This window comes from Pomacea canaliculata, linkage group LG6 (assembly GCF_003073045.1).
Source record: "Pomacea canaliculata isolate SZHN2017 linkage group LG6, ASM307304v1, whole genome shotgun sequence".
Classification (NCBI taxonomy): Eukaryota; Metazoa; Mollusca; class Gastropoda; order Architaenioglossa; family Ampullariidae; genus Pomacea; species Pomacea canaliculata.
In genome coordinates, this window is record NC_037595.1 from 6,529,149 (window position 1) to 6,544,149 (window position 15,001).

The 15,001-nt window shown below is 37.6% G+C and overlaps 2 protein-coding genes across 5 annotated transcripts in view; one reads left to right on the forward strand and one right to left on the reverse strand.

Annotated features, from left to right (window-relative positions):
• LOC112566018 (cilia- and flagella-associated protein 47-like) overlaps positions 1 to 4,051 on the forward strand; it is a 51,937-nt gene extending 47,886 nt beyond the window's left edge. Inside the window, exons 56-58 of the mRNA XM_025241940.1 lie at positions 321 to 394; positions 1,793 to 2,068; positions 2,636 to 4,051. Coding sequence (XP_025097725.1) covers positions 321 to 394; positions 1,793 to 2,068; positions 2,636 to 2,854 — 569 coding nt within the window. The 3' untranslated portion in view covers positions 2,855 to 4,051. The remainder of the gene's footprint in view (positions 1 to 320; positions 395 to 1,792; positions 2,069 to 2,635) is intronic.
• Positions 114 to 14,362, reverse strand: LOC112566882 (nucleolar and coiled-body phosphoprotein 1-like). 4 transcript variants are annotated; one of them, XM_025243298.1, is made up of 9 exons: positions 14,206 to 14,362; positions 13,537 to 13,589; positions 12,750 to 12,830; positions 11,992 to 12,168; positions 8,928 to 11,636; positions 8,311 to 8,494; positions 7,565 to 7,615; positions 6,975 to 7,061; positions 114 to 6,695 (listed from the first exon to the last, which is right to left on the reverse strand). In XM_025243298.1, exons 1-9 carry the CDS (start codon positions 14,317 to 14,319, stop codon positions 6,537 to 6,539), a joined length of 3,615 nt encoding a protein of 1,204 aa, XP_025099083.1. In that variant the 5' UTR covers positions 14,320 to 14,362; the 3' UTR covers positions 114 to 6,536. The 4 variants fall into 4 exon arrangements, with proteins under 4 accessions (XP_025099083.1, XP_025099084.1, XP_025099081.1 ...); XM_025243299.1 differs by having other exon boundaries at positions 8,928 to 10,559; positions 10,776 to 12,168; positions 14,206 to 14,294; XM_025243296.1 differs by having other exon boundaries at positions 8,928 to 12,168; positions 14,206 to 14,294.
• Between the last annotated feature and the right edge of the window lie 639 nt (positions 14,363 to 15,001).

A 15,001-nucleotide genomic window follows, 5' to 3' on the forward strand; every position in this document is an offset into this window, starting at 1 on the left:
TCCCAAATAGGCATGTTTTTTTTTTTGTTTTTTTTACATTCAGATGTATTTAATGTCTTATGTGTTGTTGTACATTTTCTATGTACATATATGTAAAAAAATGGCCTTGTAAATACACAATATCTATTTTATTACCAAATCAAAACCAGCTCGCATATAAAATATTGTAAGAAAGATAGAAAACGTTCTACTCAACTAACTACTGTAGTATTCAAAATATACAGTCAAGTTTGAACACTGAATACCAAAACTGAGAACAAGATCTCTATACCATAGTTAATCAAGTTAGCCAAAAGCTGTTTTTTTTGCTTCTTTTCAAGAGTCTACCTTCATGCACAGCATAGTGTATAATGTCCTAATCTTTCTTACCAATCCCATGCCAATTTCCAGACAAGTATATAACCATATTTTTTTTAGTCGTATCTGTTTCATACAAAATACATGTTATATAAAGAAGAATATGTTACAAGTGACTTGCTGAGCCAAGTTTTTTTTTTTTTTTAACATTTATTTTGTCTCACAAATACATGAAATAGAAAATACAGCATCTTGCAATATAATACAAGCATATACACATAAGGTAACAGTCATTCGTTCGTTCCAGAAATTGAAAAGAAATTGCCTGCAGGCAGTCCATTAGTACAAGTTACACATAGTGATGATGATTACGAGGATGATGATGAATGAATGATTTACTGGCTGAAGGGCTAGCAAAACAAGTATTTAGATTATAATAAAAGCTTGGAGGACTCACAGTGCAGACTCAATCATGCTGTTGTGATTGCAAAATTTTTTTAACAAAGAACCTTCATCTTCATTGGTTGCATACCACAGACTGCAAAACACTTTCCAGAAATGTGCAGTTTGTTCCAGCATAAATCAAAATTTGAATGACACAAAAACTGCAGCCATATTGTTCTCACAAAAATAGGCATGTTTATTTTCTGACTACACATGTTTAGATAAAAAGTGAAGGACGTCTTTAGTTGCAGAGCAAATGCTGATGTGAAAGCAAACTTTTATTTCACCTTTCTCTTCTCATCCTTCACATATATACATATATAGAGAAGAAAGCAGCCCAGCCTCAACTCTAATAATCTCAAAAACTATCGCCCTGTTTCCAATCTCCCCTTTTCTATTCAATTTATTTAGAAAGATTTTGTGCTGGTCCAGTTCCTGAACTCTTTCTCCACCCATAATCTACTTGAACCATTTCAGTCAGCCTATCTTGAGAATCATGTGACTGATAGGGCATTGATGTGAGAGATGAATAGCATTATCTGTCTCTTTGGTCTGCCTGCATTGGCCTCCTCTCTGTGCCACACATCAGACGAGAAATTAGGCACAAGTTCTTTTTTCTTCTCAGGCTCCACTGTTTGGAATTCTTTCTTTTTCTCTTCAAACTATGTCTACATTCAATGCTTTCTAATCTAGTCCCCAAACCCATCTCTCATCAAGAGTGCTTGTTCCACCCACTCTTTGTCTGCATCCACCAAAGGTGGCTGCCTTAAATGCATGGGACATCTTAAAAAGCGAGAAAAGTTTGTCTTGAGGGTTATTGTTTCATCTACTTGCTGTCCTGTCAATGCCATCATTGCTGTCCTGTCAATGCCATCTCTGATCTATTTTCTGATGCTGTCATTGTGAAGAAATGTCTACTTTATTTTGGACTTTGACCGCTGGTGCCCTTCTTTTATTTTTTTCAGTCTGAATAGAGCTTAATGGACTGTCATAGATCAGTATGAACTGTTCCATAAGATTACCATCACAATCAAGACAATTTCTGTCATAGGTGCATACCTTGCATCTTGACACTTTTTCCTGTTTAAGAGAACATTTTTATGAAAACAGTATGCATAACATGCAGCTCATGAATTTAAAATTTATGCCTTTTCCCAGATGTTCCACACCATTCAATGCATACCTGATTAAAGGTAGCCACAAAGAATTCTGCATCGAACCACAGAATGGAGAACTTCTCCCCAAAAGCTTGGGAGGAACACTGCTAACTCTCACTTTTAAACCTGTCCATTATGGCAAGCCACATCGAACCAAATTAATCGTAAAGGTGTGTACTGTTGCCTAAAGCACATTTGTTTTTTAACATTTAATTTGTAACTATTTATTTAGGCCATATCAGTCCCCAACCTGAAGGGATGATTTTGTCTTGAAGAGGAATCATTTATGTTTGATTTGTTGATAGACAAACCACCAAGAAGATTATGTGCAAAACAAAGCTGGTAAAGACATTCTGCACAAGATTAGCAACAGAATTTGTTACACAAGTTGTTTCCATGTAGGAGCAAAATGTTGAAGTGAAAGATGCTTGGCTGAAAGTCCTGTCAGATTATGGCATCTTATGTATTCAATCCATTTATGCCTGAGGTTGAAATTTTTGAATTTATGCATAAAATTCATGTACGTGACCAACAGATACTCAAAGAACAAGAATTTGAAGAAGAAAAAAAATGTTTCAATAATGGAACATGAGGCATACAAATAGGTGTAAAAAGGAGTAAGGTTTTGAAAAATGTAATATTAAGGGAATCATATCCTTCACCTTTAAGCCTATAACCCTAATCAATGTGTCTTTACTTTCTCTTGCTAGATGTACAACACTTTCTCTTGTTTTCAGACAAACGACATGCAGTGGAGTTACAATGTGCAAGGTTTGCTGCCTGAGTACATGCCACCTTCAGGTCATTCATCGGTCCCCATGGCCAGGCCTCAGCCAGATCCACTACACCACAAGGAGCCAATCAATTATATCGTAAAAAATAAGCAGCTTCTTATCACTGGGGTTTCCTCCCCCATCAAAGGGGCACCACTCATGAAGATAAATCAAGTCAAGTGATACATCTACCACATTTTTGCAGCTTCACTTTACCTCCTCGGCTGTGAATCTGACTACATTTTTGTGTTAAGTAGCTATATGTTTTACAGATGAATGACATATACCAATCGTCGGGGAAATCCATAACTTTCAGCGGACACCCGTACATTGTGAAACATAAATTAAAAGTTTATTCAACCTGTAATTCTAGTGTGCTAATGAAACCACATATTTTCTATGGATTGTTGTGTTGTGTCATCTAAATGACTTGCAATAAAACTATGCCAAACCTTGTGAAAAAAAAAAAAAGGACGCTCAGTGATAAGAAAAAGGTCTTTTACCCTGTGAAGTTTTTAAAAGAAAACTGATTGATCTTAATGAAGTATTCAGTGAAACAGTCTGCTCCAAGCAGTCTTCATCACCATTTTCTTAATGCAAAAAAATGAGTATTAACTTCATTTTTGATACAAAAAGTTTACTCCTTGGATTACATTATATTTTTCATGTACTTTCATAAAAACATTTTCACTGCTGTTTTCATTTCTACTTTCCATCCATTTTGATGGGTTTATGTTCACATAGCAGCATTACTCCAAGACTTCCTTGAACATGTCAAACTGCTATATGCTTATGTGTATCTGACCATTGTAAGCAGGTTAAGATGGGTGATCCAGATGATCTTTCTCACGTCTGTGATATCTTGTAAAGTGAAAGCCATTTATTTGCGATATTAGTTCTAATTCTTCTGATAAAACTGAAGAGTAATGGACACAATTAATTGTGTGGAATAAACAGGTCTAGCCTTTAAAAATGGAAAAACTGATGAATTTGGTTTTTACCTTTAAAGGAGGAGAGGGGAAGATTTATATAATATAACAAATGGAATTATGCACAAACATTTATGTTAAGAGCTTACGGTTAAATTAAGTGGCTATTTTCTCTGCTGCTTCCAGTCCTCCACATGAAGGTCTACAGGTGACAAGGGCATCACACACCTTGTAAACTCCATTCCAGCAAATATTATAGGACGATTTTAACGACCTTATTGACAACATTTTAAATACAGTTTTCAGTGTCACTACTTTACAAATGTGTTACAGTATAGTTTGGGGCAAGCTTTTATGTGACTCTCTGAAAGAACAAAAACACTTTTGCCTACATAAGAGTTACTTCTCTGATTTGATTTTTGAAGTTCATTAAAAATTTTATGTCATCTTCCATATGTTTGGAAATATTTAAAACTTGTTGCACGAAAGAGAGCTAACTACCAAGATATATATATATATCTAAACAGACACTTGTTTGCCGATCTTGCTGTTAAAAAGAGGGAAAAAACAAAAGTGCACACTGTTAATAAATTTGAATACACTGATTACTTTTATCATGATAAAATGTTATGTTTTATATCATTCACATATCTCATATCCACTGCACATTCCCCACAAAAAGGAAAGATCGTGTCAAGCAAACCCAACCAGCACCCACAGGAGTGAAAATGAAAACAATGTTATGGCAAAATGTGTTGCGTCCCTCTTACCGCAATAAGAAAATGAAAAATTATTATTCCAAATGTAAAAATGTACAAAACAAAACAAAAATTTTAAAAACACATAAACTCATGTGAAATGACACATCCAGACATTTGGGAGCAAGTGGTTGAGCTGAGTCTTGTACAGGGAACATGAAACTAATGACTTTGATTGAAGCAATGTCATGCTTGTAGGATACCAGGAATCCCTATTTGCAACAGTTAAGTGGCGTAAGTGATCTTGTTCAGCCATGTGAGCCAGCTCGGTATCCTGTTGAAGATTGCACCTTGCTGGCAGCCAGATTAAGAACTGGCTTACAAAACGTGAAAGAGTGGACTGGTTGTCCAGCTCACATTGCCCAAGACAGGGCTTATCACTTACGGTATCTACCCACGTGCTTCCTATAATGATTAATACCAGTCAAAGCACAAATGAATGAAGAAATGTCAAAGTGGTGTCTCTTTTCATGGAAGCTTGGAGTTTGGGCCTAGTTGTCCAGAATTCTCTTTCTTCCTCCTTCCAGCAATAGCAATGTGAATCAAGATTGTCACGAATTCTGTAAATTTATTCACTTATGTTTACTTTTAGGAATGAATGGAGAGATCTAGAGTGCACAATTTCAATTTGCTTTTATCTTTTCCATTATTAGTCACAACTGCTTTGTCAAACAAAAAGTGCTCTCTTCTAAAGTGGTCTTAGGCAAGAAAACGTATTAAATTAGAGGAATTCAAAACAGCCCTCCCAACAATGGTCTTCACCAAAGTCCTTTATAAAACAGATGAACTTTATGACCTTTCTTAGACTTGGGATACAGCTATTAGTTTACACCCTAGACTCATAAGAAGCACATATACCCAACCTGTAAGTGTTACCCTAATTGTACTGGGTAAATTCTGCTACCCGCAGATATTCAAAGCTTCAGGGCTAAGGGCTACTTAAATTGTTAAACAGCCTTTAAGCTATTAAAGGGAATATTTTTCCTCATGTAGGATTAATAGGAAGATCGTTATCCATTTAGCTTAATGGCAGTGAACACAAAATTTTTCAGCATGTTTTTGTATTAATGATTTTTTCACATGCCCTGAATTAAGTAGCAGATTTCTAAAAAGTTATCTCCCTAAGACCATAAAAAAAGTGCTACTGGAAGTTAAAAAAAATCACATCACCTTTACAGAGAAAAAAAGACATTGAGCTAGGCTGTACGTGCTAAACAGTAAAAGAAGCTTATGGCCTGATTAGATTCTCATTAGACATCAGCATAGAGAAATCTTTATCCGCATGGCTCATGGCAGGGAAAATCATTTTTGAAATTTCGCTAGGATTATTTTGGTTTTACACAGGTTCTTGAAGTGTGCTGTGAAAGGAACAGTTAACCTTTGCTTATTTTTTACAACTATGTTTAGTCTTTTCTTTCTAGGTTTGGAAAAAAAAATCATTTCATGCATTCAAGGGTAACTAGCTCCATTGCATTCCAGCATTGCAAACAATTTAGTCACCAAGTAATACTTCTTTCTAAAAACATCTTGCAAACTCACAGCTGCATCCAAACTGCCTGCCAGGGTTAAGATGGCTAAACTCTATTGCAGGTCAAGAGGCAGCTACATAAAAAATATCCCAGCTTATAAGGTCACAAAACTTTATTATACATTTTTGGCTCTCATTAACCAGCAGAGCAATGCAGTATTTGAAATCAAACTATTACAAAAACAAAATTTAGGGGATGCATGGACAAATAATCTGTAATGAAATCTTATGTTTCATAACAATTGTTTTTCAAACAAACATCAGCATCTGATTATGAAGGTGCCAGCTAACCACTGAAATCCAAAATCCACAACACAGTAACAGTATTTTTATGAACTGTAGCCATGGAACTGAATTAGGGGTTGTACTTACCAAACCAGAGCAAGTTGCTGCCTTGGAGCAACAAGGTAAACTCAAGAACAAGTGTCTTGTCCCTTTACCCTGAGGGTCATATAGTTCACCAATGGCTAAAAATGCCCCGTGTTTATCCTCAAGGTCTGAGGAATAACCATGAAGATGCTTTCCCTTGATTTTCATATTTCCCCTGGGGCAATGACTTGCCCTCGCTTTATAACTATGGTCCCAGGAGGCCCTCTCCACATTCCCAAATTTCTCTCTGTGCTCCAAGAAGCAACTGTTGCTTTGCCAGCTCAATCATCATCAAACTTGATGGAGTGCACTGACATGTCTATAGCTCCTCCACGGTAACTACCTCTCTTCTTCTTTGTTTTCTCATGGCGGAAACTCTTTCCTCGTGTGTGCCTCAAATCCAAGTTAGCTTTCTCTCCCCAGGAGCCGAATGATCCTCTCTGTAGATGCGAAATGCAAGACCCATGAATCAACCTTTAAAAAAACATTATAACTGCCTGCATCTACATAACACATTTTATAGTATATTCTGAATTAGAAATCTGAACAGAAATTTTCTGAGCATAAGAATGTTTCTGCCAGCATGATGTCACGCTTATGAATAGAAACACAAATCAGATTTGCTTTGAGTGTGAAAATCATACTTATTTTAATATTGTATTTTTAAAATAGAAAAAAGGTGAAAAAAACCCTGGCAAATGTGATTAACTGAAACAAACCTTTGCTTCAAAAGAATTATCCTTGAAACGATCATCAACATTTACGTCTTCTGGTTTAACACGGCGAAATGGTTCGTTGCTTTTGCGCTGTCAGAAACAGACCACACAATACATTATAAAAACCATAACTTTTGATTGGCCCTAATAACATTAAAAGAAGTGTTATGAGATATGATAAATGGTATATGTTAGAAATGTTGATGGTTGCTTTTTTGTTATTATCGATTGATTTATTTTTAATAAAATCTGTCTGATTAATGCAAAATATTTAATGAAGGGTTAAATTAGTCTTATTGGTAAGTCTTCACTTTAATGTAAGAGCCTCAAAAAAGGCTGCCAGACATCTTCTCCCAAAGTACAAAATAAACCATCCCTCTTCACACAACTTTCAGCAATTTTGGAATATATTTTAAAATTACAAAATTGCAACCCACATACATTGAGTAAGTTTGCCTCTTTTGGTTTAAGTACTATAAAAGGCCAAAGTCAATAATGCATATTTATTTTAGTTGCAAAAACTAAAATTGTGTCACAGCGACACAACATGAAGAACATGATCACACAGTTTAAAAACAAAAACTCTGACCAACCTTGTCTGACTTTTGCTTGTTGCTGTCACCATTTGCTTGCCCATCAGGTGTCTGGAAAAACAAACGTAAAAGGCAAAATATATAATCAAACTAAGAGACTTTGCAGCAGAAACTGAATATCAACCCTCTGGTAAACAGCAGGTTTTTCAGAATATTTAAAGCCATGTTGAAGGAGCAAGAAAGGATAGCCTCTCTCAGCATTCACTAGACAAAGGATTTGAGAAAAAGACACACTTCTGGTTCTTCTGTTTCCTATTTTATCCCCTGCCAATGAGCGATATGAAATAATGGCTCGGGATCTCCGAAAGTGTAGAATATGGCTTAATTTGGGCTGACAGCCTCAGCATATGCCCTCTGACCAAGAGTGCTGGATAAAGAATGCAAAAAAGGGGAAGTGTGTAAACTTATATTCTTATCTTATAAGATAACTCATACTTAATCCAGATGCTAAAATCACAAGTTTCACTAGAGCAGAAGTCTGCTCTCAATCAACAAAACCTGGACATAAGTAGGCTGGACTTAAGGATCCGACACATCAACACTAAAATCTTCAAAATTAACAAATGAGAAAGAGCAAAAACTATTGCTGAGTTGCCAAGGACCATAACATTAATCAACTTCTGGGGAAACCCCTACTGATCTGGAAGGGAAGTTGGGGGAGGAAAAGTACATTAGCCCTTTCTACAAACATCTGTAACAGCAAAGCAATACATTAATAAAAACACCGAAAGGCCAAGAGAAACAACCTGGAAATAAGAATCTGAAGATTTTGCTGTTTCAAAGGTCCCGTTCAAACCAGATTTATTTTCTGGAGTTTCTGAATGGCTGTCTGAATCATAGCTAGTTGAGTCCTGGTCAGCTGCAGGAGTGGAAGTGGTCAATAAGCCATTTTGCATGGCTGGTGTTAAACCCAGAGAGCTTTTCCCGAAACTGTAGGATATGAAATCGCAAAAGCGTGTCTTTCATTAATTTAAAACTATGTACTAAAAAGCATCTCACCAGCATGGGATATTTCATCATAAGCCATATCAGAATGCACAATAAAAATGGACAATGCAGACAAAATAAGTTATAAAAAAAAAATTGCAAAGATTATAAATGGCTTAATAGCATAAACACATTGAAATGATGCATTTTACAAAAACAGTAGTTAAAAAAGGTAAGGGCCCCCATAGCCAGCTTGCTGCTTGGGCAGATAACTCAAGGTGGTTTCGATAAGGAAAGGACCACACTCACCTTTTTCTCAAACTTTTACCTTTCTGATAAATCAGGCACCTATATCTACTAGTGAGTGAGGCTGAGAGCAAAATATCGACAGAAAGTTAGGATGGACTATAAATGTCAGGTTCAAATGTTTACTCACTTCAAGCTGGCATTCTGCTGTGGTGTTTTAGAGGCTGGAGAGGAGTTCTTGCTTGCTTGTGCTTTCTTTGTATCTTCTTCATCTGAGCTGTCACTGCTAGAACTAGAACTTTCCTTTTTGGATGCTGATCTATTTGGTGTTTTTAAGACTGAAGAAGAGGCTTTGGGGGTCGGTTTCTGCACTGATGCTTCATTGGAACTGGAATCACTGCTACCAGAAGATGACTTCGAGGCAGGTTTTGTAGCAGTGGTGGCATTCTGTGCAGGAAGTTTTTTGGCACTCTCATCTTCTGAGCTTGAATCCGAGCTGCTGTCTTGTGTTTGCTGAGCAGAAATTACGCTATCAAGTCCTTTTTTAGAGATAGCAGCTGCTATTAACTTACCAGCAGACTTAGCACCTGCCACTTTTTTCACAGTGTTTTGCGGTGTTTGCAATGCAGGAGTTGTTTTTGGTGTTGCTGGTTTGTTGGCATCATCTTCATCTGATGACGAGGATGAACTTGAACTTTTCTTTGCCTTTTTGGCAGCTACAGTTTTCTGTGGTGATTTTACTGCGGGAGTTGTTTTTGGTGTAACTGGATTTTTTGTATCATCTTCATCTGAGGATGAAGAACTTGAACTTTCCCTGGGTCTTTTAGCAGCTGTCAGTGGTGATTTTATTGCAGGAGTTGTGGTTTGCTTTTTGACTTCCTCTTCATCTGATGACGATGATGAACTGGAACTTTCTTCTGCTTTTTTGGCAGGTGGAGGCTTTGCTTGTGTTTTTACTGCTGGAGTTGTTTTAGGTGTCACTGGCTTCTTGGCATCATCTTCATCTGACGATGAAGAAGAACTGGAGCTTTCTTCTGCTTTCTTGGCAGGTGGAGTTTTTACTACTGGAGTTGTTTTAGGTGTCAGTAGCTTCTTGGCATCATCTTCATCTGATGACGATGATGAACTGGAACTTTCTTCTGCTTTTTTGACAGGAGGAGTTTTTAGTTGTGTTTTTACTGCTGGAGTTGTTTTAGGTGTCACTGGCTTCTTTGAGTCATCTTCATCTGAGGATGAAGAAGAACTGGAATTTTCTTGTGCTTTTTTGGCAGGTAGAGTTTTTAGTTGTGTTTTCACTGCTGGAGTTACTTTAGGTGCAACTGGCTTCCTGGTATCATCTTCGTCTGATGAGGAGGACGAACTTGAACTTTCCTTTGCCTTTTTAACTGCCACTGTTTTCTGTTGTGCTTTTAGTGGTGGGTTTATTTTATTTGTCACTGTCTTTTTGGCATCAGCTTCATCTGAGGATGATGATGAGCTTGAACTATTTTCCTCTTTTTTGGCAGGTGGAGTTTTTGTTACTGCTGGAGTTGTTTTAGGTGTCACTAGCTTCTTGGCATCATCTTCATCTGATGACGATGAAGAAGAACTGGAACTTTCTTTTGCTTTCTTGGCAGGTGGAGGCTTCACTTGTGTTTTTACTGCTGGAGCTGTTTTAGGTGTCACAGTCTTCTTGGCATCATCTTCATCTGATGACGATGAAGAAGAACTGGAACTTTCTTTTGCTTTCTTGGCAGGTGGAGTTTTTACTGCTGGAGCTGTTTTAGGTGTCACTGGCTTCTTGGCATCATCTTCGTCTGACGATGATGAAGAAGAACTTGAACTTTCTTTTGCTTTCTTGGCAGGTGGAGTTTTTACTACTGGAGTTGTTTTAGGTGTCACTGGCTTCTTGGCATCATCTTCGTCTGACGATGATGAAGAAGAACTTGAACTTTCTTTCGCTTTCTTGGCAGGTGGAGTTTTTACTGCTGGAGCTGTTTTAGGTGTCACTGGTTTCTTGGAATCATCTTCGTCTGATGACGATGAAGAAGAACTTGAACTTTCTTTCGCTTTCTTGGAAGGAGGCTTCGCTTGTGTTTTCACTGCTGGAGCTGTTTTAGGTGTCACTGGTTTCTTGGCATCATCTTCGTCTGATGACGATGAAGAAGAACTTGAACTTTCTTTCGCTTTCTTGGCAGGTGGAGGCTTCGCTTGCGTTTTCACTGCTGGAGCTGTTTTAGGTGTCACTGGTTTCTTGGCATCATCTTCGTCTGATGACGATGAAGAAGAACTTGAACTTTCTTTCGCTTTCTTGGAAGGAGGCTTCGCTTGTGTTTTCACTGCTGGAGCTGTTTTAGGTGTCACTGGTTTCTTGGCATCATCTTCGTCTGATGACGATGAAGAAGAACTTGAACTTTCTTTCGCTTTCTTGGAAGGAGGCTTCGCTTGTGTTTTTACTGCAGGAGCTGTTTTAGGTATCACTGGTTTCTTGGCATCATCTTCGTCTGATGACGATAAAGAAGAACTTGAACTTTCTTTCGCTTTCTTGGAAGGAGGCTTCGCTTGTGTTTTTACTGCAGGAGCTGTTTTAGGTATCACTGGTTTCTTGGCATCATCTTCGTCTGATGACGATAAAGAAGAACTTGAACTTTCTTTCGCTTTCTTGGAAGGAGGCTTCGCTTGTGTTTTTACTGCAGGAGCTGTTTTAGGTATCACTGGTTTCTTGGCATCATCTTCGTCTGATGACGATGAAGAAGAACTTGAACTTTCTTTCGCTTTCTTGGCAGGTGGAGGCTTCGTTTGTGTTTTTACTGCTGGAGCTGTTTTAGGCTTCTTGTCATCATCTTCATCTGATGACGATGATGAACTTGAACTTTCCCTTGCCTTTTTAACTGCCACTGTTTTCTGTTGTGCTTTTGGTGGTGGGATTATCTTATTTGTCATTGTCTTCTTGGCATCATCTTCATCTGAGGATGATGATGATGAGCTTGAACTTTCTTCAGCTTTCTTAGAAGGTGGAGTTTGTACTGCTGGAGTTGTTTTAGGTGTCACTGGCTTCTTGGTGTCCTCTTCATCTGAGGATGACGATGAACTGGAACTTTCTTTTGCTTTCTTGGTAGGTGCAGATTTTATTTGTGTTTTTACTGCAGGTTTCAGTTTAGGTGCAATTGGCCTTTTGGTGTCATCTTCATCTGAGGAAGATGATGAACTTGAACTTTCCTTTGCTTTTTTAGCTGCCTGCAATTTCTGTGGTCTTGCTTCAGTTATTCTTTTCAATTTTTTTTGCCTTCGGTTGCTCTGAATCAGAGCTCTCCGAGTCTGAATCAGAATCGGATGTCCCACTTCCTGCTGGTGCTTTGCTGGCCTTCTTGCTGCCACTAACTGCTGCCTGAGTAAGGGGCTTTGTGGCAACTTTAGTTGCAGGCTGATCGCCATCATCAGAATCTGAATCACTGACAGAAAATGAGACCAGGCACTGGCCCTTGAGTCCATCAAGCATGTAGAATATGAACATTTTCTCCCACTATCAATATTGAAACCAGCACCCCAAAGAAATTTACTAAACATTGTATAATGTATTTGCTTATTTATCTTCTGGTCTTTTTTTTTTTTTCAAACATTTACAGGGTTTTTATTTTTGATTCTGTAAACATTTAGCAAGCTGTTTAAAATGAAATTCTCTGACTTTTATACGATGTAATCTTCCTGACTTTGACTGGAAATTACGATCTAGATTTCTATAACTTGTACACTCTAAATTTGAGATGCTGGGCTTATACTTTCACCCTCCTTTTCGCCTTACCATATCCACTCTATGCTATATTCTCCTTAAAGAAACAAGTACCTTGCAATACTATTTTATTTGAACAAAGATACCTACGTCAATTTTCAAAACTTACTTGCAGACTTCATTTATGTACAAACATCCAAGACAAGTTTGACATCAACCCAACTTAAAATGATGTAACTCTAAATCAACTAATAGATGGCTTATTTAGACTGCTATAGCTAATTTGAGACAAGAGTTTATTACCTGGAATCTGTGTCATCTGCAGGTTTCAACCTTTTGGCTGCTGGCTGTCCTGTATCTTCAGACTTTCTCTTTCCACTTACACTGAAATAACCAGTGGACCAAATCATAAATTTATGTTACTAATTTTAAGTCATGCTCCAACTCATCTGTTATTATTTAATATCCTCTGACCAATAGCTAATTAATCATGCAGTGAAAGTTTAGATGCATTTACAGTATTTTTTATCAGTCCAATCAGGTGATGGGCACAACATATTTAAAAACCTCTTGCCCTAAACAAAATAATTGCTGCAATTTTAAGCCTTCAACTTCATGACTTAACGGATTGAGCCGTCACCGTTAACAATGGTTGGGGGCCATCAGTTAGTGCAGATTTTAGCCCATGAATATGTGGTGTTCATGCTAACCGATGATTAGTCACATGACTGCCATCGGTTGAGGCCCCATCTGCCACACGGCTGCGGTATATAGTTACAGTCTTTCAACTTATTTTACTACAAGACAACAAAAGGTATATTTGTTAAAATTTACACCACGTAAATGTATTTTAAATGCTCTTTAAAACAGAGTATGACAGATTGTTGTTTTTATTGTAGGTTAATAAACATCAATTTTAAAAAATAACAGTTGAAGTTTCATTCGCAGGAACTTGCCTCTGCATACACAAACTCGTCTTGGGGTACCATAGCCGCTGAGAGTATGTGTTAACTGACATCCATGAACATAACCCCATTGCTTTACTACTTGGCCAAACTCAAACTCAAATCAGCATTCATAAATGGCTTACCTAAGCCAGGTACTGTAAACTTCTTCCAGAGATGGCCCTTGCAATGAAGCAGCCTGTTGCATAAATATATATGGTGTTTATAATGCACATTTTGGTTACAATAAATTATTAAATAATGATTTTGATACTGGGGAATCTTCTCACAACATACTACCAGTTTTATAACTGTCGATGACTCTTACATAACATTTTTATTTGCACCAACAGCGTACTGACCAACACAATTTGAAATGAAACTCAAATAAGCACGAGACGAATAGGAAGTACCCTGGGTGATGCTCTCAAGTAATGTGTATGTTTCGCTCATACATGGTCTGAAAATTGGAGCAAGCCTATTATTTGCATTGTCTGATAGTACTGTTTACTGTCATAAAATCCATGAAAGTATCAATCGCGTAGAGTAGTCGTTTCTAGCTAAGGCCTTCCTCTATCACAAACACCCACCTTTCTGCTGACAGCTGTGAGTCTAAAAACTACATAAATATATTTTTCTCATAATGACTCTGTTAAGAGGTAGCTTAAACGCATATTTTTACTTACTAATATTTATTTAGAATTTGTGCTACTCTATCATACTCCACGTGAGTGTGGAAACACGTGTTCAAAACAAACTGCAACAGGCATTACATCCACTATTGTAGACTAAGCGAACCACATGTAATTACATACGTTTTTGTGTTTCTTTTTCAGTTCCTCTGCTGCTTCTTTACAAATGCCTTTTAAAAACCCATAAACAATAGGGAACAGTTCCTTCGCATACTTTGCATCTCCTTTTCCATCCATTTTCAAAGCTATTACTGCTTCCCGGAAGTGTTATTGCGCATGCGCTTAATCGGCTATCGTCGCGGCAAAGGAAGTGTATAGATGGATTGCTGTCTATCTGCCAAGACCAACCCTTAGCCTCTTGCAAAGTGATCTGCTGTTTGTCTCGGCGAGCCGTAACAAAGAATGTGACTAAACCGGAAGCTTTCTGCATCATGCCTCGTTTTAGAAGTTAATCTGAACTGTGAATAAACCGGAAGCTTTCTTGTTTCATGCCTCGTTTAAGGAAAAAAAATCGTCTGCCAGCAGCCAGGGATTTTAGTGGGCTATAAGTTCGTGGTCGCAGCAATGGCTTCTCTCGTAGTTGGTAGACATCTGTAGCTTCTATGTAACTCCGTGGTCTGATATTTGCAGTGATTATACTTATTAAGGATGAGGGTGTATGGTTAGGTTAAGCTTAGGGTTAATAGTATGTCATTAAAAAACAAGTGGCTCCAGACCAGGAGCACAGTTGTTGAGAAACATTTTCACTATCAGTGAGATTTCGTCACGACGAACCCCAAAGCTTTTAGTTTTTGTTGTAGCATGGCAAGTGAAGGGAGAATCTTAACCATCGTATCCTTACCCTTTGAGGATGCTGTAGCCACTGAAAGTTTTTGTTCAGTAATCACTTTTATCCTGAAAAAAAAAAAGACTAAAGCCA